At 38.2% G+C, this 27,291-nt stretch overlaps 2 protein-coding genes across 4 annotated transcripts; both read right to left on the minus strand.

The window, feature by feature from the left end:
* Positions 1-2,757: 2,757 nt before the first annotated feature.
* On the minus strand, positions 2,758-3,973 carry LOC143884141 (CASP-like protein 2D1). Of its 3 annotated transcripts, XM_077387552.1 has the most exons (4): positions 3,493-3,957; positions 3,295-3,403; positions 3,056-3,187; positions 2,758-2,975 (listed from the first exon to the last, which is right to left on the minus strand). In XM_077387552.1, the coding sequence occupies exons 1-4, from the start codon at positions 3,672-3,674 to the stop codon at positions 2,970-2,972; spliced, it is 429 nt and encodes a 142-aa protein (XP_077243667.1). In that variant the 5' UTR covers positions 3,675-3,957; the 3' UTR covers positions 2,758-2,969. The 3 variants fall into 3 exon arrangements, with proteins under 3 accessions (XP_077243667.1, XP_077243666.1, XP_077243665.1); XM_077387551.1 differs by having other exon boundaries at positions 2,758-3,150; positions 3,295-3,356; positions 3,493-3,973; XM_077387550.1 differs by having other exon boundaries at positions 2,758-3,187; positions 3,493-3,958.
* Positions 3,974-4,376: 403 nt separating this feature from the next.
* LOC143884140 (putative beta-1,3-galactosyltransferase 2) lies at positions 4,377-17,046 on the minus strand. Its single transcript, XM_077387549.1, has 11 exons — positions 16,646-17,046; positions 14,752-14,848; positions 14,421-14,485; positions 14,070-14,275; positions 13,889-13,952; positions 6,902-6,974; positions 6,530-6,650; positions 5,741-5,828; positions 5,529-5,654; positions 5,327-5,436; positions 4,377-4,803 (listed from the first exon to the last, which is right to left on the minus strand). Exons 1-11 carry the CDS (start codon positions 16,777-16,779, stop codon positions 4,655-4,657), a joined length of 1,233 nt encoding a protein of 410 aa, XP_077243664.1. The 5' UTR covers positions 16,780-17,046; the 3' UTR covers positions 4,377-4,654.
* Positions 17,047-27,291: the final 10,245 nt, after the last annotated feature.

Below are 27,291 nucleotides of genomic sequence, written 5' to 3' on the forward strand. Positions count from 1 at the left end.
CAATCAAACAAAAGGTTTCTTTTGCTTTTTTCTGTCCCTCTCTGAATCTAGGAACAAAATCTCTATCAGGCTTTTAAAAAGAGAAGATATCTTTACAAATCACAAATTGAAAACGATAAGAATGAAAAGAAAGAAAAGATCCAAGTTTATGCAGCCATCTATTTTATTATAAAATCTTCATAGGATACAAAGACTTGAACAGATTTCAACATACAAGAGCTATCTAAAACCACCCATTAAAAGGGTATTGCAAAACATCATAAAGGAAAAAAAATCACATAAGGTAGATGTGAAAACCCCAATATTTTAATCATCAAATCACACAACAAAAGAAAGTCGTTCAAAGAAAGCCTAGTTGAAACCTTCAAGCAAAGAAAGAGAGTACCTTTGGATGGAAGAGATGAGAGAGGTTTGAGGTTGGGTCTAAGATCTGGAAAGATGGTATGATGTTGGTTTCTTGTGTTAGGCTTCTTTATAAATTATAATCTTTGAATATGAGAGAGGGGTATTCTAAATAAGGTAGGACTGACTCTTATGTCTTCGTTGAGAATTAGGAAAGTCTTTAAAAACTGGCCAGCTTGATTTTGGGTGGGAATTTTTTTTTGTCCATTTAAAGGCAGGTTATGATAAATACGTATCCCCACATTTTCATTATGGCCACCCCATTTTTCTATAAAACCACTAGAAGTAAGGGTGTCAATTTTGGCTCGGGCTCTGAAGCTCGCTCGAATCGTTAACGAGCCGAGCCGAGCCGAGCCGGCTCGCCAGGCTCGTTAAGCTTAACGAGCCGAGCCCGATTTAGGCTAGGCTCGGCTCGTTAAGGCTCGTTAAGAATTTAATATATTTAAATATATATATATATATTATATATTAATATATACACTAAAAGGGTTGTCCAGGGAGTGAAAGGGGGAGGCAAAATATGTCACTTCATTTTAGGAACCCCATTTGTTACTTGGACCACCCCCCATAGTGTAAAAAAAGTAGTCAAATTACATTATATAGGGCTGTCCAGGGAAGATGAGGGGTGTGAACTTAATATAACCCAAGCTCGGTAAGGCTTGCGAGCCTGGCCGAGCCGAGCTTTTGAGCTTAACGAGCCGAGCCGAGCCTGGCCAAGCTTGGCTCGTTTACACCCCTAACTAAAAGGGTTTTGGCCCTAAGTGTAGACGGATTCATCAATTGTTTTTTGTGGCTTGCCTCATTGGAGTCTTTCCTGCCTTGTACTGTTTTAATCTCTCTCGTCTATGCTCTACCTTTTTTTTCTAGTTCTTATAAAGCCGGGATTAATATCCCCAGTCCCTGTTTTTCATAACTGCACTCCTCACTTTATTGAACACTTGTGAATTGTGAATGTATTTTGGTGATCAAGACAGTTTATCTGATGGCCCATCCCAGGGTGTTCTAAGCCCAGGTTTGACGTTCATGGGAGATCTAATTCATTTGATGTATGAACAAAAATCAATGGCTTAAAGACATCTCTAGGAGATTTTTTTCTTCATGCTCCATCACCAATCTACAATCATCCATTGAAGGTGAGATCAAAGGTAATAGGTCAGGGATTGTGCCTCTAGCTCAGCAGTCTTTGTTTTTCAACCTAGAGGTCGGAGGTTCAATCCTAGCTTGCCTCGCAAAAAAGGGTAGTAGGCCAGACTTTGTGATGGCGTACAATAAACATGAACCTAACTGTCATACACTTTGCCAGTCGGGTTCATGAGTACTCTCTCCGAGTCATTTTTGTTAAAGGGTCAGTTTCTTCCAACATAAAATGGACGCAAAACAAATTTTATGCTCATTTTTAGTAGGAGTGCAACTCGGGTCCGGTTGAGGCTAACCCGAACCCAACCCGAAGAACCATTTACTCAACCTGAACCCGGGTTCCAACCCGATAAGGTTCAACCTAACCCAACCCGAGGAGCATTTTTCCAACGTGAACCCGTCCCGACCCGAGTTCCAACCTGAGTTTTTAAGCTCACTAAAAACTACGCAACCCAACCTTCCTTTTTTTTTTTGGGTTGAACCTGACCCTAGTTGCACCCCTAATTTTTAGTGCAAAAATGGTCGTAAAATCTGTTTTATGCCCACTTTATGTCGAAAGAAGGGGAACCATGAAAATTTTCAAGATGAAAAATTCTAAAAATACTAACATCCACCATATTGCGTCCACGTGTGCGATGCCGATATGATCTCATATCAATTTCGCTAATCCAGCCGGTGACCAGAATTTTTGCCCCTTTCTTTGACCCCATTCATATGATGATCCTAGCCCCTTGATCCATCAAGTCCCGTTTTGAGGTTCCACCAAGAAAAGCTAAAGCATTGGTCTTCTTTAAGCCTCTGTTGGACATTCCGTTTAGCAAGGGACCAGGGCCTTGTTGGTTGCCTCAAGATGGTCTACAAAATCAATCGGCTCGAATACACATGCATATCCCATGTGGGCACCAAAAATTGATAGGTGGGATTGAACCCATCTACCCCGGTCGGACTCTTTTAACTTTTAAGATAAAGGCAAAGATCAATTATGGATAAAATCTATTAAGGTCTTGTGCCTAATTAAAGATGAATGGCATGTAGCATCATTCAAAGGAAAGGTAAAGGTCCTAAGTCTAATTATCTAGTCTAAAGTATTGATAAGGGGTCATATGTGGGAATCTTAGGCGTTTACAAGAGAAGGGGTTTGGGCTTTAAGAAGTTGACTGATTTTGAGTTTTGCAAAAGAAATGATATTTCCACCCCTTTGCCACTATTTCAGGCCCATTTTTCTTACAATAAGAGGGTCATCTAGGCTCGCAAACCTTCCTCATTTGTTTACTGTTTTAATGACAGGCCATAGCATATGTTACAGTAAGAGAAGCCCATATAAATACATAGCACCCCCTGCCATTGCTTTAATAGTACACAGAAAGACCAAAGCCTACATTACTTATTGAACCTGCTCCTCCCCTTCTTTGGAAGAAACAGATGGGGCCTCAAACCTGCTGAAAACCCTATAAGCTGAAATCAAAGATAACACAATGAAACACACCAAAACAACCACATGGAGAACCAAAGATACCACCATCTTATTGCAGAACTTTCCATAAGAACTGCAGGCTTCACTCCATGACACATCTCTATCACCCTTGTAACCCAAGTAGAGTATCTCTGCCACTGCAGACCCGGATGTCACCATTAGATAAGCTAGAAGCTGCTCAAAGCCAATAAAAAAAAGGACAATAGACAAAATGGTATCTCAGTTTTGCAATTCATATTGAAAATGAAAAAAAAAAACCATTCATGGGTTTTAAAAGAAACCTGGTCTGAAACAAAGAAAACCCAGGCATTGAAAGAGCTCCTCAGCCATGAGAAAACAACAGCTATTAGAGCATAAGCAGCACAGATGGCATTTATGCAGACCAAATACCTAAAAATTAATATATGATTTCATTATGTAAATGAAACGACCATGAATTAGGAAAGTAAAAAAGAGAGAAACAGATTAACATTCCTTACTTGAGCCCAGTTAGGTTGCTAAACTTGAGGCTTCCATAGAGACTGTCCTGCTTGTTTGTCACCATGACCCATATGGATACAACACTGAGAGGAATAGCAGTGAGCCTGAGAGAAACATCTAGGTACCTAAGGGAGTGAAGGGGATTTGTAGAACTGGGTTTGTTCTCATCAATAGAACTCATCTTCAAGTTGAAAAAAATTAAAAAATACTACTCTTTGAAGAAGATGTTGGGTTCTTCACTCAAGAAGCAGACTGGATTTAGATAGATGAAATGGTAGGTGGGCAGACTGGAATTGAAAGCTCTTATCTCAATCTTGATAGGTTTAATTATGGCTTGGCTACCATTTATGCGACTTTTCTCAGCTAGACTATACATAATCAGTAAAAATAAAGACTAGGAATACAAAACTTGCTTTGGAAGCAAATTTTTGAGTGGGGTGGGAGAAAGTATCCTTAGTGCGTTTGCTTTTATCAGTACTATGATAACAATGTATTTACTTATTCGTCCACCAACAGAAGAGGGCATGATGACACCACACTCTCCCCACTAAAAGGACACTTCAATTCATTGCCCGCCCATTCTCCACCACGTGTAAGTCATCAACCACTCAACCTGTCAGATGAACGGTCTAGATCATTTTACTGTTGGGTCATGTTGGTGGTGTCAAAACTTCATGTAAATGCATTTTTTGCAGTTCCTAAGTGCTGTCAGATTGACATCATAACCCCTCTTAATTTTACAGTCCCGTAGCTTAAAGTATAGAGAGGGTGGCAATATCAAAAGATGGGTGGTGCCAATATCAGCTTCCAAATGAAATCCCATTGTCAAATGAAAAGGTCATTAAACGTAAGCGGCGAAAGTGTACAGTAAAGAGAGGCAGCAAAGACAAACAAACAAAGATTTAGAGGCACTTATTATGTAACTTGTAGCAATGAGAGATACCAAATTACAACAGAAATGGTCATCAAAGCATTTCAAAGAATGACATGTGGCGGCAGCGAAGAAGGCGACAACAGGTCACCTCTTTCTTTCTGCTTAAGGGGATCTTCCCCTAGTAATAAAATGGACAAGGCACCCCTATTAGCAGTTCTCTATAAATTCTACATATCAATTACATACTTTCTCTACATATATCACATAGCCAATCTCCTCTGCTTTTTTCAGAAAACTGCACTCCAAAGTGCACTTTCGCCTTCTCCGCACCTCCGGTGGACTTCTTTGATCCTTTCTGCAGACTTGCAAATGCCACTGCAACTCCAGTCGAACGATGCAACACAGATGTTGCCTGCTTGAGCCTTCCATTCGCAATCTGCGTTACAATTACACTTTTTGGATGTTACTTTCAGTTCTATGATGAACTTCGCAGTTTCCATGCAGATATATGACATGGGCAGTCATAAGAGATCAAAGGAAACATTTCAGGTACGTAGAAACACCCTTCATCAAATAACCAGACTATGATCATCTCAAGAAAATCTCAGTATTTCAAAAGTATGACAAAGCAACAAATGCTCCATGGCTCTGCATGTTTTTTTTAAAGATTTTCCATATAATTGGCAGATTTATTATGTATGTTCCATTAAGGGGTCTTCAAGGCTCTGTTTCTTTCAAGGTAAAATGAGTGTTAAAACAAATTTTGTGCTCATTTTTTTAGTGTAAAATGGAAAATGGATGTAAAACAAATTTTATATGGGCATAAAATTGAGCATAAAATTTGTTTTTACGCCCAATTTACGTCGAAAGAAACAGAGTCTAAATGAATCATGTGGAGAGATGCAAGAGCATCAACGGATCAGTTCTAATGAATAAAATTCAGAAGCATGATAAGCTACCAGGTGGAGTGCCGCAACATAGTCTGCGATCATCTATGTGATCAACATCCAAGCCGATAAACCACGCCCCCAATGACACATCCTCATTTGCATACTTGTGCAGCACATGCCTGAGATGATTGCAGGTACAAACATCACAACTTTCAGGTCCAAATAAAATCAAAGCATTTGGTAGAAAATCAAAATGCATAAGTAGGCTTACTTATTTATAGATATGTAAGTAGCTAAATCTTTGGAAATGGCATATAGTTGACCGGTAGCATGCCGGAAATATTTGTTTCCTTCCTCGCCAAATTTCCAGTACTCTGGTTCATGGTACCTCACTCCCCTGTCATATGCAAAAGAAAGATGAGAAACTAAAATTCAACAATTTCCCACCCAGCCAGCAGTTGAACCATTTTGAGAGGGGCTTACTTTTGAGCAAGGACAGGCCCGGACTTCATGCATCCAATGTACACTAGACGCTTTGAGCGGTGTCTTGCCAAAGTGGTTCCAAGTGTAGCTGCAGTAATTTGAAAGAGGATGAAATCAACTTAACCAATAAATTACATAGAGAACTGCACAACAATGCTCTTCTATCATGAACAACTAAAGTACTTATGCTTTTTATCCAACATTGTTTACCTGGAAAACCCTCCTTCCCAAATGATAAGATCTCCCTCAAACTAAGAACTTGATTAACACGCTTCTCAGATAAAGAAAAACAGACCAAATTTTAACAAAGTATAAGCAAATATGAAATCTCTAAAAATATTGTAGAGTAGATATTTCGTAAAAAAAATAAAAAATGAGGCATATTTATTACACTGAAAAATTGTATGCTTTGAAAAAACTCTTTCAACTTCAGTTCACAGAATTGGTCAAATATGCACATGTAAGCACAAGTTCTCAAAAAGTATTTTCTTTACTCAGGAGACCACAACTAGCCACCAATGTTCTAGCATCAGTTGAAAATCAGGGCTAAATAATCATGCATGGATCTTTAGGTCATTTTTGTTCTTTTTACCAGCACCTCTAGGTAATTACCGCAATATAGACACTAATTATAGCATAATTACTAAAACCCAAGAATCCCTGTGATATTTCTATTATGCTGGTTCTCAGCCTTCTGTGGGCACACATTTAGAGAGAAAAACAAACAAAAAAAATATAATACAACATTCTACAAAAGGTACAGGGGATAATAATGGCATAAATTCTCACCTATATTTACATGGACATCGTCATCGACCTTGATGTAAAAGTCTGCATCCCACAAAGAAACAGCAGTAGCAAAATATATTTTTGTCTTAGCTGATAATTCAAGGTACCCTTCAACATGGTCCTGCTCAAAGTAGAAAGATGAACAGGTTATAGCAGCTTAGATGTTTCTTTGAGAACAAGTAACAATTTAAAGTATTAGTAGAGAGTGTATGCAAGTTATTGTGCAAATTGGGTTTCTGATCTGTTAGACAGAGAGTGTTCTTACACCCAAAAAAGCATCTGGATATATGAATGTGATATAAAATAAATTAGACTAAGAATGAAAAATAAAAAAGAGACAAGATGAGGAAGAAATAGGAAAGAATACATTACCAGCCTCATGAAGTCTCCATGTTTCCTATCCTCTGCTTCAATAGCTTTATCCAGAATACCACCTGGTGTAGCACTGGTCATGCCATGTCCAATTAATTAGCTTCTAGTTTCAACAAAACCCACAGTATTTGTGATCCTCAAAATATTCAAGGGGCAGTTATAGAAGACACAAATGGAACGGGCATCATCAATAGAAGAAATTACTATTATACACCTAGTTAAATATATATATCACAAATATCCATAAAGGCTTGTCTTTAACTGCCTATGAGGCCAAGCTTTTCTAATTCAGATAAAGTTGCTACTGGGGAAAATGTTTAATGTCAACATCCCAAGACCATAGTTGCTTTCAAATATAACCAATATCCACAACTCATATTTAACAGAAAGTGGGTTTCTCCAGAATGCACCACCGATACAATGAAATCCTGCTTTCCCCTAGCATCAATTACAAAAATGGAAATAACGAAAGTAGTAGGAAAAATAGAAGTGTGATTATATGTCAATTAGGGTCTAACCTCATACTCTCTAAGGCAGTGTCATGAACATATCATGATTTTTTAAGTCTAGGGATTCTTTTGGGGTTTTCTCGCTTTATCAAAATGTCGCGATAAAATCGCTATATTTTGAAAAAGTCGAGATATTTGTGACTGATGATAAAGGTATCTGCAAGGTTTCTCCTTCAGATTGCATCTCCAGGCATGAATGCAAATGATATTAACGGGTAAATTTTCACTGGCCAACCAGATAATTACAAGATATGATGATACGAAATGTGAACCCGTATAGAAAAGAACAAACGCAATTTAAGAGAGAGAGAGAGAGAGAGAGAGAGAGAGAGAGAGAGAGAGAGAGAGAGAGAGAGAGAGAGAGAGAGAGAGAGAGAGAGAGACGGGGAGGTGGGTGGGGGGGGGTGGGGGGGTGTTGTTCAATTTAACAAATGCAATTTAATTGGGTTTCTTGTGATTGCCAGTATATCATTTTGGAGGTTTTCTCCTGATGCAATCTACTTCATCCAGTTCTTGTGCATGTGCCTCGAGCACGAATCAAATGGCAGAAGACTTGTTGACAGAGAGAGAGAGAGAGATGGGGGGAGGAAGAGAGAGGCGCGCGTGCCGCGGGGGGGTTCACAACCCTGTGCTTTTGTTTTTTGGATGCTGCAGTTTTTTATTGGAACAGCTCGTCCCTCCCTCTTCTCTTTTCAGTAAAGTTTCTGTTATTGCTGAAGAACAACTTAGATGCGAGTCCACTTCAACTCTGATTCCTGTGAAATCTTGGCACTCCCAAGTTATTTTTGAAAAGACAACCTCCAGAAGGATCCAATACAAGATCTTATTGACATAAATGTGGATTGACACAGGAGCAGATATAGCATTCACAAATAACTAGTTTTTTTTTTTTTCACGAGGGCTTGGGTTTTTATTTCCGTTCGTAGGATTTTGTGTAGTTGTGGGTTTAACTGACTTAAATGGCAGTGACCATCACTTAGAATTTAAGCCAGCTTGTTAGAATATGTGGGATCCAATGGTTGGATTGGGTTAAGATCTCACCGTTGGATCATCTTGGAGGTAGATTGGGTAAGTTGGCTAAATGAGGAGACTAGATAAATTAGGAGAGTAGATAAGAAGAGGCAAGCAAGAAAGATTAGGAAAGTAGATTTAATTAGTTAGATTTGATTAGGATTCCTTCCCTTCCATAATTATCTTGATTTCCCTTCTATGCTTATCGTGTAAGTGCTTTATATAAGCACCCTTTGATTACTGTAATTGCATCTAGTAATTAGGGAAATTTCTGAAGTTTATCATGGTATCAGAGCAGGACGATCAGACCCGTCCTTGACCACAGCTTTCGCAGTTCCGTTTTCCGGCGGACGGCTAACTCGGCCGTCCGCTGGGCCAACATAGCTCTCCAATTTATCCGCTGCAAAAACAGCCCTTGCAAATCTAAATCCAAACTCTTAGAATTCGCTTCCTATGTGTTTGCCTCATTTTCATCTCTACTTTCCCATGTTCCATCCATGGGTTTTCATCCATGCCTTCATTGCACTCGCAGCCATCTCCCCTTTAGGTTCATTTGATCGGCCTCATGGAAAGAGAATGAAGTCCTCAATGTTTTGTCCAAATATCAAGCCTTGAATTCCAACATCATGAAGAGAAGATGAGGGATGCCCACGGAACGCAGAAGCCTATGGTGTAGACATGACTAACTTTTTCTCTGTTTTCAATGCACCCCATCTCTTCAATCTATCTCCTAAATTTTGATATTTGCACCCTCCTATTCATGCACCATTTAAATCCGTAAAGTCATTGGCTTTTGTTTATGTGCTGTTAGCTTTTCCGCTATTATTCGTCGCCCATCTCTATACTTCCATTTTTTTCTCTCTTTAATTCCTTGATCCATTTCAGTTGAGGTACCTCTTTGAGGTGCGTGCTTGAAATAGGAGCTCTACTCAGTTGAGGGGCATCTCTCCTCGAGGTTCGTGCTTGAGAGAGCAATTTGAAATTCCCATGAAGATTGGTATTCTAAAACCAACCCATGTTGTCATGCCCATCGAGGCCCATTCTTGCCCATTCCGGCATCAGTCCATAGTGACCCAATCTTACTCGCCCATCGAGGCTTGAGTCTTGTCTAGCGCATTGAGGTTGTGATCTATTGATCCATTGGTTTTTTTTTTTAAACCCTCTTTGCGACACATCAACAAGCGGCGTCTTCTTCGGCAACCATCGTTGGTGATCATTGGCAGCAACATCAGTCTTCACCATCAACTTTCGGAAGTGTGCATCAAATTGGTGGATTTTGATTAAATTTGTAATTTGGGAATTCTATTTTCCATATTTGGCAATTTTATTGTAATCAAACGTATATCGATTTTCAATCCATATACGTTTGAGGGGGCATGTTAGAATATGTGGGATCCAATGATTGGATTGGGTTAAGATCTCACCGTTGGATCATCTTGGAGGTAGATTGGGTAAGTTGGCTAAATGAGGAGACTAGATAAATTAGGCGAGTGGATAAGAAGAGGCAAGCAAGAAAGATTAGGAAAGTAGATTAATTAGGTAGATTTGATTAGGATTCCTTCCCTTCCATAATTATCTTGATTTCCCTTCTATGCTTATCATGTAAGAGCTTTATATAAGCACCCTTTGATTACTGTAATTGCACCTAAGAATTAGTGAAATTTCTGAAGTTTAACAAAGTTAAGATGGTTTGAGGCCATTTCCGGCCCTAAAACTCAACTTGGGAAAAAGCTCCATCATAGGATGTGATGTGGCATTGGGGAGGAAAACCTGAAGAATGTGCGCCATGATTTTCGAGAGAATTGAAAAAAAGAAATTGGCATCGGGTTAAGTTTAGATCCTCTTTTCTCATTGACTCAAGTACAAAAGTCGTCAGTTTCTTAGAGTCTTGGGCCTCTGTGAACGCAAGTCAACAGAGTAAGGCCTCTCTTTTGGTGGCCTACCACTCTTATCAAAGCAGTACTTGCTAATCTCACCACTTAGGGCACGTTTGGTTGCTAGGAATTTGCTTTCATGATAAATCGACTTCTCCAAGTGGGGATGATGGTCAAATCCCTAAAAATCTGGAAACCAAATCTACGAAACTAGTGTTTCTGGTGAACAGAAATTGCAGAAGCCCATAAACATAAAACTCTACTCAAAACCGGATCAAAGTTTTCCAGATTTTCAGTAGGTGTTTCCCAGATTTGGTTTCCTGATTCTTAGGGAATTCATCCTAATCTCCACATAGAGATGCCGATTTATCATGAAAGCAAATTCTTAGCAGCCAAACGTGCCCTTAATGTGTCTTCAAAATTCCAAAGGACCCATTTAGTTGTATCACTTGCCAAGGAAAAGGGATGGAAATAGTATAATTTTTTGCAGCCACATAAGATTCCAGCCATTCAGCTGCCTTATTTCACTGGTTTTTTGATAAGGGGGAAATGACGTGATTTCCCTCTTGGCTCATGTGGCCACCTCATTTCCGCTAATCAATTTCTGTCTTCCAGTGGAAAACAAGGTTTTCTCTCACAATTTGATTCGAGCGCTCCTCTCTCTTTGTGCTCTGTCGATCTCTGCAACTTCTATTCTGGCGACGATCATACAATAGAGAACCTCCCTGGTGAGGAGGATGTTCGCATTCTCAATCGTGTTCATGTCAAGCATCTCCATCCTTGGCCGTCTTCAGCCTCTTCACCTCGGTTGCACCAAACGGCCCATTGTGCCCGTACGAGCTCATAACCACCTTTGCATCAATCACATTCAGGTCCAAACACTATATTGTACCCTACCACCCTTCACGATTAAATCCTCGGTGACGACGACGTTGAACAACTTCACGTTATCAAGCAAGCAGGTTGCTCATGATAATCAACATTAAGAGAGCCACACTCTTGACGACGAAGTAGTTGTTTTGTTCGCCGTAGTCAATGCTGATCTTGTCGAGGAAGAGGTGAGCCGGCTTGCAGATTGTTCGAAGAGATCGATGGGTCATCTTATGAGAGGTAATTGACTCCTTGATGGGTGCAAATTTGAAAGATTGGAAGTCATATTCGAGAGAGTTTACAGACATGGAGATGGAGAAATTGGAGCGCTCATGCTCAACCGGCTCTTTTGTTGACGGGGTCACTTGTTGAGACGGTGAAGCTGAAGCTGTGGTGCCCCATGAGCCCCCAGCGCCCCCCCCCCCCCCTCTCTTTTCTTTTTTTCTTTGTTCTTTTATTTTATTTTCTTTCTATTGTGTCAATTCATTGGGGTTTTTTTGACCTAGGAAATTCTAAACACATCTAAACATAGCCGGAAGTGGCTAGAAAAATAAAGCGCTTTCAAAGAAATTTCCATTCAGAAGGTCAAGAGGAAGGAGAATATCTCAAGCATCTAGTCAATTGGGAGGTGGTCTGCAAAGACAAATTGGATGGGGGGCTCAGCCTTGGCAAGGTGATTCTCAGGGACAAACGGCTCCTCACTAAATTTTTGTGGAGGTTTGGCAAGGACAAAAATATTTTTGCGAGGAAACTAATGGTTAGTAAATATGAGATTGAGAGAGGGTGGACATTAAGGCTGAGGTAGTGGTCAAGGCTCAAGGGCATGGAGATGGGGTGGGTGGTGGGGGGGGGGGGGTGGAGATTTCTTAGAAATCTTGAGGAAATTACAAGTATGAATACAATTTTATCTATTTTGGATCAGGTTTTAATTTCGCACTTAGAGGAAGATGAGCTTGTTTGGGAGCTAAACCCTCTTGAGTTGGTTCATTTTTTTCTTGAAAGCACAACATGATCGCTTCCTCCACACACGGTATGCGGAAGAGCTTATGTAGGGCACCGGCTCAACCCTGTATCATTGCTTTTGCGTGGAGTGCTTGTTCAGAGAAAATAAACACCTAAGACCACTCAAAGATAATGAGTCTAAGACTTGCTAACAGATGCCTAATATGTCGAGTAAAATTACCAAAAACACCCCTAGAATGTCGTAATCGCACTTCTAGAGAAGCGCACTTCGCAAGCGGGACTTCCCAAAAATTAGGGAAGCACATTTGCCCAATTTGAGAAGTACTTTTCCAAAACGTGCGGAAAACGTGCTTCCCCAATTTGGAAGCACACTTCCAATTTGCCATGTCTTTTGCTCTTGTTTGATTCATTGTGAATAGAGTTTTTCTTTTCCCTGTTTGGTTTATAGGTAGTTGGGATTGAACCTCCAATCTCAGAGTTAGTTTCCCCCTGTTTTTAGCCACTTCTCACCCCCCTCCTCATGTATGCTCTCTCAATTCTCTCCATCTCCCACCCTCTTTGCCCTTCTCCCTCCATTGGATAAACTAACATTAAATGGAAAAACTTTCACGACTGCCAAACATGGTTTAACTGTATTCTTGGATTTACATGTAATTTATGATGGTATGATTCAAATTGCTTCTGTTGGTTGAAATCTGTAATTTACTTGTTTTTAAATTTTTTTCATTTTTTCAACTATTTCACACTTCCCTTTACGCTTCTCCATTGATTCCCTTCACGCTTCCCAGTCGCTTCCCTTCACGCTTCTCCGTCTGTCATTCCCGCCTTCCCGAGAGCTTTTGCTTCCCGTATTAGCAACTATGGTCAAGAGGAGTAGACTCCTAATCACCTCCTAATGCACTGCAAAGTCAGTAAGATGGGTTTGGAACAGAATTTTTTGATGGCAGGTCAACTAGGCCCTACTGTATTCCATCATGGAGACTATTAACAGCTGGAAACCAAAAGGTTTGCCCCACTAGGCAGTATCCTTTGGATGCCTATGCGTTTTTCTATCATATTTGCTGATGTGGTACGAAAGAAACAACAAATTTTTTAACAACAAATCAGCCTATAACTACAGTTTACTGTTGAAGGTGATACTCATGATAGTTAGCTGGCCAAAATGTAGAAAAGAGAATCGGGGTTTATCTTCCACAGAAATCATCAGAGCGTAGAAGGAACACTTTCGGTCTCGGGGATGCAATAAATCAATTCAGTCTCTTTTGAAACCTCCCTTGGAAGGAACTCTGAAACTAAAATGCGATAGTTGTTCTGTTGGAAATCCACGTCCAGAGTGTGTGTGTTTGGGAGGGGGGGTGTTAGAAAGGCAAATGGGGAGATTTTGCGCTCCTCAGGCCCAATTGGACGGGCTGACTCCAATGAGGCTGGGATCAAAGCCCTTCTCACTGGTTTGAGATCTTTTCAGGAGAAAATGAATGGAAGGTTAGAAGTCGCAAAAGTAAGGAACCTTGGCGATTTGCAGTTACTATCGATGGAGTAAAGATCAGAAGCAACAACATTCAAATTACCGTTACGTGTATTCCTCTGAGTACAAATGAGCTACCTCATAGACTAGCTAATTCTGGTGTAAATAGATTGAATCTCGACATTGGAACTTTAACTTGTTTTAGCTCTCCTTTTAATAAAAGTTATCTATTTCAAAATGAAAATCTGAAATAAGTATGAATGAGCTTAGCTTGAAAACAAATTAAATCGCCTACCTGTGACCAATAACAAAGCGAATGATTATGCCCTTCTCCTCCTCCAGCCTCTTTCTCTTTTCACCTATTTTGATATTTTCAAAAGAACCAAGTTTCGAGAAAATAAGATTTGACCAAGGAAGCTTAAGTAGTATAAGCAGAACCCACAGGGGTAAAGAGAAAAGCATATTGAACCACAGACCTTGGGGCAACCAAGTAGCACGAATAGAATCTCTTCGCTTTCGGCTGCTAAATGCAGTATTAATTCCTACAACCATTAAATATTTCTGTTTCGACTCAGTAACCTTTAGGTTTTCTGACATAGGTGAACCATTGAGCATAAACTCGTGCGCAGCTCTTGCAGCAGCTAATTCCATCTCTAAATTGGAAATTGTCTTATCCAGTGTTCTGCATCCAAATAAACATTTTTTTCTTATTAAATTGCAACCATTGGTCCATGGAGGAAGAAGTCTCCATTCCAATCACCACAATAATTCAAATAAAGTGTCACACCTCAATGAAAATCGTTATAATAGACATCAGTTTAACTTACTGTATAGCAGAATGAGTCCTCGAAACTTCCCCTAGAATGTCCTTTTGTTCTAGCTTTTCACCCTTCTGATGTAAAACAGATTAAAATTTTAATACCCATGGCAGTCCATAGAGAACACCATTAGAAAACCCTCAACATAATGGACATAGGAAATGGGCAAACAAAAATAAAAGATTCAGATAGTCAAGGCAATAGTTTACCCACTTATTGCTGCCACTGAAGCTGTTCTAAATGTCGCGGTATACTAAAACTTGTAACATTTTTAAGCCAACCCAACTGTTCAAAGGGTTGCTAAATCTAAAGTAAATATAAATGAAATAAAGATACTCACGGTTCTTGGTTCACAGCCATCTGACACTATCTTCAGCTTTTCCTCTTCAGCAGCATTGTTTAGAGTTATTTCTTTAATTTCAGGTACAGTCCACATTCTGTTACCAAAATATTTGATTACTATGAAATGTCAGTGTCTGTGTATACGTGTGTGTGTGTGTGTGTGTGTGAGAGAGAGAGAGAGAGAGAGAGAGAGAGAGAGAGAGAGAGAGAGAGAGAGAGAGAGAGAGAGCAATGTACACACATGGAGAGATACAGAATAGCAGTGCATTTTCTCAACTCAACTCAACAAAGCCTTTGTCCCAAACTAGTTGGGGTCGGCTAAATGAATCCTTTAGAAAAAATTCATGAAGAAGGTAAAAGGAATCTACCCGGCTCTAATCTTGGTTCTAGTTGGGTTCTTCTACGTGGATCATTTTCTTCCATTCTATCCTATCCAAGGTCATGTTCTCTGTTATGTTCCTAGCTATCAAGTCTTTCCTCAATGTTTCTACCCAAGTTTTTTTCAGTCTGCCCCTGACAAAAAAAAATCTGGGAACATACTAAAATCTGCTAAAGTGACGTGTTCAGTATTTTGGAACAGAATCACTGTGTTTTTGTGGCAAAATTTTCACTTACAACCAATGGAAAAGGCATGCAACCAGAGATACTCCAGTGTTCCATAATGTAGTGCCTGGATAATCTCACAAGTTCCCCTCAACAATGGGAATGCACCTGAGCAAAACAATGCGAGACTCATCTTCGAACAGAATCACAGTGCCTTTCTGGCAACATTTCCACTCCCAACCAATGGAAAAGGCATGCACGCTGCAGCCAGAGATTCAGTGTTCCACAATGTACTACCTAAATTTTCGTACAAGCTCCCCTAAACAATGGGAAAGCAAGTCAGTTACACAACTCTAAACACGATTGTGCTACAATTTTGTTTGGTTTCGAAGTTCGAGTTATCTACAATTATCATAATTTTTAAGGCCTACATGTATTAGATACTTCTTATTTATGTTCATTAGAGAGTAGCCAAGTCCTAGTTCAAGATCTAAGTATCTTTCAGTACCGGATCTTCTCCGAAAAGAAACCCAGAAGATGAACCAACTTTTCGTACTGGAGTTAGGTCACTTTGAAGCTAAAAACACGGAATGGGAATCAGATTGACAACCCACCTCTTTAGAGACAAAAAAATATACAAAGAAAAGAAAGAACAAAAGTGGCGAGACTCTGGTCTGCTGATCAGCCAATAGATTCTTTTGAAGAAAACAGAGAGAAAACCTTATTGAAAAATTTCATTTAGGCCATGTAAGGCAGCCATGAAATTTTTTCCCAGAAATACTCTCACCTATGACTGAACAATTCAAAATATATATGACCTCGCCGACCCAAAATGGGAAAAGGTTAAAAGAACAAAATAAAAAAAAGGATCCCAATCGTTAGCACCTATACCACCCAAGGAATGTAGAGAATTATCATTAAAAAATTTCAAGGACAAACAGTCCAAAAAATGCAAAGGGACATAAGTTTATTGTTCCTGATCTACAACTTTTAACCACAGGTTTTTCCCCTCCAATCAGAACATATATTTATGTATCCAAATCATAAATTATAATTCAGATCCATTCAAATATTTACATTTAAATAAACAAAAGTACATAATTAAGGAAAACAAAAGGACAAACCAAAAAAAAAAAAAACCCTTGAGCATTCTTCCCTACAATCATCACATTAAAATTCCTACACAATCACTAACACCCACATCAGATAACTGCTCCAACCACTAAAACAATCAAAACCCACATGTAAAAACCCATCATAAACAAGAAACAAAACAACAACAATAATTAAAAATTAAAAAAGAAAGAAGTAAAATTGAAACAAAAACATCTCCAAAAGAAAATTTATACCTGTTAGTGAAGAGCAATCCAACACAAAAACTTGCAAAGCAAAGGAAAAAGGTCCATTTTCTAGACACCACGTTCCTTGAAGGCAATTCTCCTCCTCTACTCTTCAAAGACATTCTCTTCTTCTCTTCTCTCATTCAACCACAAGATGTGTCCTCCAAACCCTCCAATCAAAACCCATTTTAAATATCATGGAACCAATTCATAAAACCCACAAGGAAGAGAATTGCAGAAACCCAAGTGATTGAATTCAGCACCAAGATCAGCTGATCGGAAAAAAGAATTAAAATGCTCAAGGGGGATTGATGGAAAGAACAATAGTCTTCTGTTTTTTCCTCCTTGACTCTTTTTTGCAGGGAAGAAATGAGAAGCCCCACCAACTGCCCTTTTTGTTGGATCAAATAACCAAAGCTCTCCTCAACAGCCCTTGTAAGTTGTGCTAGGAGACTAAATTACATAAATACCCTTTTAAATTAAAACTCACTTTAAATTTTACTTTTATCTATTAAATAGTTTAATTAGAGTCTACTGATATTGACGCGACCATGTTTTCATAGTTGAACAGACTCATCTTGTCTTTTGATATTTAGTTACCTTCTCAGAGCTTTTTGGGAATTGTAATACCTTTGGACAGCTGTTTAAATAATAAAAGACAAGTTGGGTTTGTGCAATTATCAAAACATGGTAGTGCTAAAATCAGTTATATATGAAAAGAAAACATCTAAAATTAAGCTCATAATACTTTCCTGAAAATAAATGCTATTAAATACCTTATAAATATAAGGTATTTAATTCTAAAATGGGTCTTGCTAGCGCGTGCCCTGCATTAGAAAAGAGATTTTCCAATCATTTTACACGAATTTTCATACTTTACACCTCTTTTGAGATTTCATTTATTTGAAAAATCTCTTTCCCAATGCACCTTAAGCTCTTAAACTACCTTATAAATATAACTACCTTATAAATATAACTTCTTTATTGTTATTGAAAACTTTCCCTAACAAACATCTAAACTGAAAGAATCCATATATTACCATGTAATCTATGGTAAGTGTTCATCACAAAAGGGTTTTCGCGGCTGATCTGTTGCACAAAAGACCAGCCACCTCGTTAATGGAGACAATAGCTTTTGTCTCTATTCACGAGGTGGCTGGTCTGACGTGCAACAGACCAGCTGCAAAAAGCCTTTTGGGATGGACCTTAGCAAATCCCAATCTATTATAATGTCATTTAATTTATACGTAATTTTTATATACATGGTAATAAAATGTTTTAAAAAGAAGGAAAATTAGTTATATGGAAAGAAAAATAAGAAAAATTTATGGCATAGTCTAAAGCTAACAAATTTAAATCATAAGCGCACACACATGTAAAAACGGAAAAAAAAAAAAAGAAAAGAAAAACAAGGAAAGTAAAAATTTTCAAAAAAAGAAAAAACAAAGAACAATGACTCCAATCCCATGAACAATGGGGAGATTTTTTTGGACCCGACCATCCATAATGGGTTCCAACAAGATCAATGGTTTGGATCATTTAAAGGGTGGCCCCCCACTCATAAATAATCCTGCTATTTATTGGATCTTGTTTTTCTCTCTCTAGGATTCACAATTCCAAAACTGCCTCAGGTTACAAATTCAATTCTTCATTTTATGTTTAAATCCATTTCACTTGTTTATATTAATTATTCAATTATAATTTAGTTTAAGACTTCAAGTAAAAACAACTATTTGCTTGAAACTAAAGAGGAAAAAACAATGGAAATCATGAAAAGTTGGAAAAGTTTTTCCCTTTCAAACTTTTCCAAAAAAAATGCAGCTTTCCAAGGTTATGATGATTTTTTAGGCTGGTAAATTAGGAGTTGGAATTACATCAGTTATTTAGGAATATAAGGGTCTCTGAGTAATTTTACATTTTTTCCTATTGCATCCTCCTCAGATCTCTGACAAAAGATCAAAGTTTTCCTTGGTTGTGCTGTTCTGCTTTCAGTTACAAAGCAGTAACTTCTCTTTTTACTTCTTCATTGAATATGATCTTTTTGTTTACTATTCTGCTTTCAGTTACTGAACAATTACTCAGTTTATAATGGAATTTGGGGGAGGCCTCCTCTTGAGAAGAAGCAACACATTGGAGGTGGGTCACATTAAAAAATTTATTTTATTTATAAGGTACCCTGTCCACTTCTTAAGTACCTCTACATAAGGTACCCTGTCCACTCCTCACTTTATTACACATGAGAAACATGATGGCCTTTTAAAAATCAATATAAAATCTCTGAATAATTGCACAATTCTTTAAAAAATCCTTAATATTTTTTACCTTTTCTTTTCTTCTCTTACTACACATGAGATAGGGGTGCATTTGTGACCCTAAGGTTTATGATAAGGATACTGTATCAACGAGCTGCACGTTTTCTGAATTTTTTTTTTATTGAAAAATGATTTTCAAAGGCCTGATAAACCATCTTTTAGCTAAAAATATTACCTAGAAAAGTGTTAATTAACAAATCTAGGAAAAATCATTTGCTAAGGTCAAGATTTTTTAGATAAAAATTTTCATGGTTGCCAAACATGCACAAATGATTATTATTTTATATATAACTTAAGAAAAGCTTCTCACTTTTTTTTTCCCTTTAATTGCCTTAATTGCTATTTATCTCCATTGAAACTCTAGTGAAGTGGTCCAATTTGTTCAACTCTTTCAAACATCTGAATTTCCTCTCCTCACCCCATGCTTCTTTATTGCACTTAAAGAACCCCATAACGTGAGAACGTGAGTTTCTAGGTTGCTCTTTTCAAACATGAAACATGAGTTTTCAATGACTTCAAAGAGGTTCATGAGAGCTCTGTTTCTTACTAGCTTTACTTTCACAGTTAGGGCTGTTTGGTTGCCAGATTTTTTTTGGTTCCTGGGATTTATGTGGGAGAAAAAAGATCCCAGGAGATTGGTGGGAAAAAACAAGTCCTAGAAGTATCCCGGTAAAATAAAAATCCCATGTTTGGTTGACCGGACTATGGTGGGAAAAAAAAAAAACTTGGTTTGGTTGCTTGAACTGTTAGGAAGAAAAATTTCTTCTCAAGCTTATTTTTGATTTCTGGGTTTATTTTTGTTCCTGGGATTATTTTGGGAAGGGATGAAAAGGCAATCGTTACAAAAGTGGGATTAAAAAATTCACCACACAAGCAATCATTACAAGAGTGAGATTAAAAAAAACATAGTGCTAAAAGGCAACCAAACATGGGATGGGACCAAAATTTTACTAAAACTTCCTGGGACAAAAATTTAACTGGCAAAAGTAATTTATTTACTTCAAAGAAGTCTATGAAGTGAGTTTATTAGCTGGATTACATGATAATCTCTTCTTAGAATAATACTTAACTAGGGTGCAACCTCATCATCATAATAAAATATCGGCTCGCTAGTGGGTCTGACTTTTGATTGGTCCGAGCTGTTCATCTGAGAGACCTTGCTTATGATCTCCTATATAATGTCAAAAAAATCAAGTCTAATCATAGACTAGTAACATCAAATAATGAGTTCTGAACCATTGTGTCTTTGATTTTGTGTCTTTCTCATTCTAGAATTACATACTTTAGTAGAGAAAAGCTAATAAAATAGAAGCTCAAAGGAATTCCATAGTTTGACAAATCCATCAGTGAAGATTGGCACGCGCTCGGGTTAGAGGTGCAACTTGGGTCTGGTTAGGTTGAGTTTTTGACCCTACTTCCAGAAAATCGACCCGAGTTGCACCCCTAGGTCGAGTCAACTTGCTGGGGGACTAAAATAGTTGATTGGGTAAATTAGGCTAGAGTTTACCTAGTGGGTTTTTGTCTAGTCAACTGAGTCAACTCAGTGATTCACCGATAACCAAGTAAGAGTATTTTAAACCAAATTATTGTGTAGAATTTTCCATTTTTGAGCTTTTTTTCTCCTTTCTCTTGTTATTGAATTGTAATGTAATGCTTCATTAAGAATTAATTTCTTCGGAATATTTTACTTGACTCATGGTTTCAACTCTACCCTTTGACTCACCCGGGCTAGGTTTTCTAACTATGACTTTGCTTCAAAAATACAAAAAAGAAAAAAATAAAATTACATCAACAATACCGAACTCCCTATTGATAATGGCACTCACATGTTATGGTGGAAAAGTAGTATTATAGGTGGATTTCTCCAATTGGGTGTTTGCTACTAAAACCGGTTGGTAGTTTCTCTGGTTTTAGTAGGCCTGCTCCAACGTGATTTCTGAAACATGTCTGCCATATGAGAATGGCAGTAAATTAAAGGATGGTTTTTTGAATCCTTCTTCTTTAATCTTCCACAGATAGCTTTCAGCTTTCTCACGTTCTAACTGCTTTTTCCCAAAAGACCAAACAGGGTGTCCCATGACTTGGAAGGAGCGTACTTTACTCATTCCTAAACATACGTCTGGGGTACGTAAAATGGAAAGTATATGTTCCTATTTCTACTAGCAAAGAGGATTGGACTACTTTTCATGGGCCAACAGTAACCTACTGGGCCCTCTGTACGCATGTCATGTGCGATTGTACTGAATGAAGATGTAGGCTAACACGTCTAGATTGAGAAGTATATGGTTCTATGTCAAATGGCATGCACCAAGGAGACATATCCTTGAATAACTTGTTCTTGGGATATGATCAAATTTGCATTTTTGATGCCTTTTCATTTAGCCTGTCAGCACATAAAATATTCATGGTAATAGGCGCAAGTGATCATCAATTGTTTGGTTTACTGAAGATCAAAATGTTTTTTTTTATGGGTAAGATGGAAGAGATCATTAATTAATCCCTGAAACGTCGAGCATAGAGAGGCTGAATGGCAACATTAAAAATTCATAGTGACCTTGATCTGATGATGGTATGGCCTTAGATTATGCTTGAAGAAAAGAGAAGTGCATGCCAAAAAGTGTTGTTCTGGCAATTTTCTCAACTATTGGAATGGGATATTTGTCCTCGATTGTAACATGATTAAATGCACAATGATCCACATAAAATCACCAACTGCGTTCTTGCTTCTTAATTAACTAGTAGAACAGGTGGAAGAAAATGCACTTTGTGATGGCCAGATGATGCCAGTTTGGAGCATCTCTAGCTCGTACAATCTGTTTATAGTGCCCATATCTAGATGGACACATTGTGCTTGGTTGGGAACCAGATTGTTGGGAACCAGATTGAAGTCAAATGCGATGGTCATGGATGCATTGTGGGCGTAACTCAATCGCTTTATGGTTGTTGCAGATCGTGATTCTGATTCAAAGGTGGAGAATAGTAGCCATAGAGCACAACTATATGCTCATTACATGTTCTTCTCTAAGAATTAATTTTTGAATCTTCTCTTCTAAACATATATATGTCACATCATCAGAAAAGATTAATCTGATAGGATAAACTTCATCCAAAACTGTCATGCACCAAACCGAGATCCGGCCTAGGCACGTAATGAGGCCACATATTCACAATCAAACTATGAACATGTATGGCATTCCAACAAACAGTGACAGAGCCAGGATTTATGCATAAGGGGGGCAAGCTTATACAGGTTTATACATAAAGGGGGCAGCCCTTCAACTTTTAAAGGGGGCTGGGCCCAATTGAGTTGGGCCTATTAAGGATTTCGCCCAACTCAACAGGGGCTACATGTAGCTCCACCCCTGCCAACAAACCATGTAATACACAGAGCATAACTAATTTCATTAATTTAATTGGCTAATTGTCAGAGTATAAAGTAAACTGTGGAAGCAACTAAAATGTCCAATACATTACATGAATAATAAATGAACTACTGAATGTCAACTGCTGTCTGAATAACCAGCTAATCAACTGCGATAGTAAGAATAAATCCTATATCCTTGACTTTCTCACTCTTCAGTCCGTGAGACAAAACTAATTATTAAACTCAAAATTAAGGCTCTGTTTATTTTGGGTTTTGGGAATCGATTGTGAGTCCAATGTAGATTATTGGATTCAGGACCTAGACATAATTTTGAGACGAATTAGAATTGGCTCTCAAAATCCAAAACAAACAAGGTGTAAGTACATTCCATGAGGAAATAGGCTAACAACCACATTTTAGGGCGATGATATCCCCGCCCAACCCAACACAAGTACTTATTCACCCACCTTTTAACGTGATTTGACATAAAAAGCATTAAAGTTGCCCACTGTTCATGTTAAAAGGGAGGCGAATGCATATGAGCTCGAGTTAGGATTTCCCTGAGTTAGTGAGTTTGGTCTTGACTTGCTAGATTAGGTGTGTGTTCCGCAGGTAAGAAGTACCTTGTAAGCAAGAATTTCTTTGAAAGACTCGCTCTACTATATATATGTATATATATCTCTTCTGTCATTCCTTATTTTGGTCTTTTTGCTGCTGATGTTAAAATGCGTATGAAAGATTCGTATCCGAAGAAAGTAGACTAGAGGGGGTGAAAAATATCATCTCCCTATTTTTTATTGAGAAATGATAAATTTTCCCTTTTACTTAACAGGGCCACCCCCTCGTATTGGTTTTATAACTATGGAAAAAAAAATGTCACAGAGAATTAGAAAAGGGTTGCCATGGCTTAAAGAGGGGCAAATCTGTCTCCATCTTTTTAATAATTTTCAGGAAGTGATATATTCTCCCCCTTTTCTTCCTCGGGCGAACCCCTTGTAGTTTAAAAAGAGTTGTTATAGTCTTATATATACACTTGAGGGGGGTAGCCCGGGAAAGAAGAGGGGAGCAAATATATCAATTCCCTAATTTTCTTCTTGGAATACAAATCCTACCGTCTTTCTCTTTTTCCCACGGAGATGGTGAATTGGTAAAGGGTTGCAGTGGGTGTCGCTTTTACAACCTCATTTTGGTAGCCTCTTTAAGTAAGACAGTCTCCAAATGCACCAAACATTCTGCTAAAAAAGTCCTCTATTATAATTCTCTTCATTTTTTTTTTTCTACAAGAGGAAGATATGGTGGAGTTGGGTTCATTTCCTTTTGCATATCTATTAATAGATTATATATGGAGATTTGTTAATGATAAATGAGTCTTACCAACCTCTTATTATATAGTTCTAACTTAAATAAAAATGCTAAAAATTAGTGGTTGTTAGGTTATTTCTTAAGAGACACTTTTCTGGGCCCATATGTGCTGCATCGGTGTGATCGGATCCATTGATCTAACTATTGGCCACAATTCCAGCCCATTTCTGCTGACTCCATCTTGATCGGACGATCATATCCTCCTGATCTATCAAGCGATGTTTCATGATGATTTACAAGATCAAGGATCACTGGGTTTCTCCCCTGTCGTTTTCAATTAATTTATTAAGTCTTTGCCATTTAAAAAGGGAAATGATATTTGCGCCAAGGTGTTTCGATAAACATGCGCTCCACTTGTTTGTCGTGCAGGTATTTAAAGGGATTTCAGAGGATATTATGGTTCTCAAAAAGTTCTTTAAACCCTTTAAATACTACACGAGTACACGACAAACAAGTGGAGCGCATGTTTATTGAAACACTTGGCGCAGATATCATTTCCCTTTAAAAAAGGGAAATGTAATCAGCACTACTGTATTTTGATGAGGGCACTCCTCACTTAATTAAAAGTACGGTATGGCCTGCACCATAAGATGATCCAAACCGTCCATTAGATGAGCTACAACCTAAATAGGTTGTTCCCCAAAAATTATTTCCATAGGTTGATCCTAACCCTCCAATCTATAGAGGGTTAATATCAACCCTATAACATTCAGATCGTAGGGCTAGGATCAACCTATGGAAATGATTTTTGAGGCACAACCTACTTAGGTCGTGGCCCATCTAATGGACGGTTTGGATCATCCTATGGTACGGGCCATACCGTACTTTTAATAAAGTGAGGAGTGCCCTCATCAAAATACAGCAGTGCTGATAACATTTCCCTTAAAAAAAAAAAAAAAAAAAACTTATGAGGCCTAAAAATTGATCGTTTTAATCCTAACAATGATTGTCTACCAAGCTGGACTCCTGATTAAAATATGAGTTCTATTGTCTCGCCTTTTGGGATGGATTTGTTAAATCTGATCGTCTCCCTTTTGACTAATACCCTTATTAATTATTATTAGAAGAATGCTAAACTGAAGAGCACCCTTCCAAAAACCAGCTGCAAGGACGCATGAAAGTGCATTTATAATAGCACTGAAAAATATAAAAGTACAGGAATAATTAATGTATTTTAATGATGTACGTGGATCCAGTTGAGGCTCGCTTGAAGCTGTTTTTTTGTAAGGGTGCCCTTCACTTTAGTATTCCTCTTGTTTTTAAAAAACTTCTGATAGCACTTACGTCTGAGTCTCTGACTGGAAAGTGAGACTTGGTGAGAATTTTGCTTGCATGATAGAAGAACTCAATTAGTTGTGGCTTTGACTATGTATAAATCATGACGGTGTTTTGTACCAAGGAACAAGACAAGATCATCCTAAGGAGTTTTTTATATAGTGTGAGCGTGTACGTGTTCAATGGCACCCGTTCCATTAGCTGATCCAAACCATTAATCTTCTGGGCCCCAACATAAGTTGACCATGTGCTAAAATCATCACCATAGGATGATCTTAACCCTGCTATCTATAGAGGGACAACAGATCATAGAATCGTCTACAGAGAGTGTTAGGTTCAACCCATGTATGTGATTTTCTGGGCATCACCTATTTACGTTGTCATCCAAGAAATCAATGGCTTAGATCGTTGAATGGAGTGGACCCATTGTAGTATTTGTTAAAAAAAAAGTGCCTGCATGTGCCTGCGGACAAAATGTAAAACTCCATCTTAAGGACTACTTCCTGTCACATGTATACTGTGGATACATTTTCTATGAAATTATTTTAGCAGGAAGAAATACAGATGATCCAACCTATTCATCTTTGACACTTTCTTGTTGATGGATAATACACAAACCATTGGACCATCCGAACCCTCTAGGGGTGCTTCAGTAGAGTGCTACATCACTGTAATACAATGTGGTACACCTACTATGGGGTCCTATTTTTGGTTAATTGGAACCTTCTATTTGATAGGCCGAGCTTTAGATCATTTATGGCCTAAATATCAAGTCTTCATTCCATTACAATGTCAAATAATGTGTATTTTTTTGTTTTTGTTGAACATGGATGGTTAAAAAGTTTATCTACACCTTTAACATACACATTATTGGATGTTGGGATTGCATTATTGGCGTGGATTTTAGATTATAAGAGAACCAAAGCAAAGCCTATCAAGTGAACAGTTCAGATCAGTCAAAGGTGGGATTTACTGTTGTATTACAATAAGGTCAGGCCTTAGCAGAGCACTCCTCTCTAATCCTCTTATTTATGGGGATTTTCTTGATGAAAATGTAATGTCACGTCCTAAGGTTGCTCTTATTGGAAAAGCTGAACACAAAAATTACTTTTGTCTATTGTTTTATTGGTAGCCAAGCCGTGATTAAACCCAGGACCTCAAAGTTGTGGCACATTGCATTGTTCAATTGAACCAAAGGCTCAGCTACATTGGCAATCCAAGGTGCTTTGAGCAAGACACCTAATAGGTACAAGTTAATTAGTGCATTTGTGGGCCCAAGATTTAAACATTTCATGGTATATTATCTGGCTAAAGAGCACTCTCAAAAGATATGGTAGATCTATTAACTTAATAAATAAGGTTAGAACTATATGGTAGATGATACAGAGTCACATTTGTTCGCTAACACTTAAAAATGCACTTCTGTGACTAAATTTTTACGAGAAAAAAAAAACTAGAGATGGTCAAAATTGAGTTCTCAAGAGCGTGTTTGGCAACCATTCTCATTCTCTCCCTCTTAAGAACGGACCAAAGGGGAAGAAACGGGATAGTGAGAATCTCTTGAATCAAATCTTTGTGACTTCAAAAAACTTGGGAGAAAACTCATCGTCCCGCACCATTTAAGGCAAAAATGAGAGAAGAAATACGTTAAGATGTGATCTTAATGATCAGAGTCGGGTCTCAAGTGATATAGCACACATATTATGAGCTTGTTGTATCGTATATCCCTATGAGTGACTACATCATTTGGTCCCATGCCACATGGATGCCCCATTCTTAAGATCAATGCAAACAAAAATCAATGGCTTAAATTCTTTTCTCAGGCCCCTTATAAATGCTTTATTGATCAAGGTTCTAAGATCAGCACCGGTTCAACATATTCGATCATGTATGGTGACACCGTTCTTTGTTTTCTTTTCCCCCTTTATATGGCGTGGCCGAAGTTTTTAGTCCCAGATTGTAGGATAACTAGATTTTTTGTTCTTTTTTGGAGATCTTGCTGTAGAATATTAACATATATTTTCACTATATTAAATAGAGGAATGCTAGGGACTAGGGTCAAGCGGTTAAAGAGCGGCTTGAACCTACTCAGGTTGCTATTGGATAAAAATCCTCCATGTTGGCATTCGTTAATATCCAAAACCCTTCTATTAACTACGGTTAGAAAAGAATCCCTATTTAGCCGGTTGCGCTATTTTTCCCAAAAAGGAATACGACTCTGCCCCCATAAAAAAAACAGCCGGGCCCACATTTTTTAGGTGATCCAAACCGTTCATTTGTTGGACCCCTGATGTAGATAGGGTGGGCCAAGAAATCTTCTCGATAGGATAATCCTAGCCCTC

The sequence above is a fragment of the Tasmannia lanceolata genome, unplaced genomic scaffold, assembly GCF_043159265.1.
Source record: "Tasmannia lanceolata isolate RefF3 unplaced genomic scaffold, GAP_Taslan_0.1 ptg000008l, whole genome shotgun sequence".
NCBI classification, from domain to species: Eukaryota; Viridiplantae; Streptophyta; class Magnoliopsida; order Canellales; family Winteraceae; genus Tasmannia; species Tasmannia lanceolata.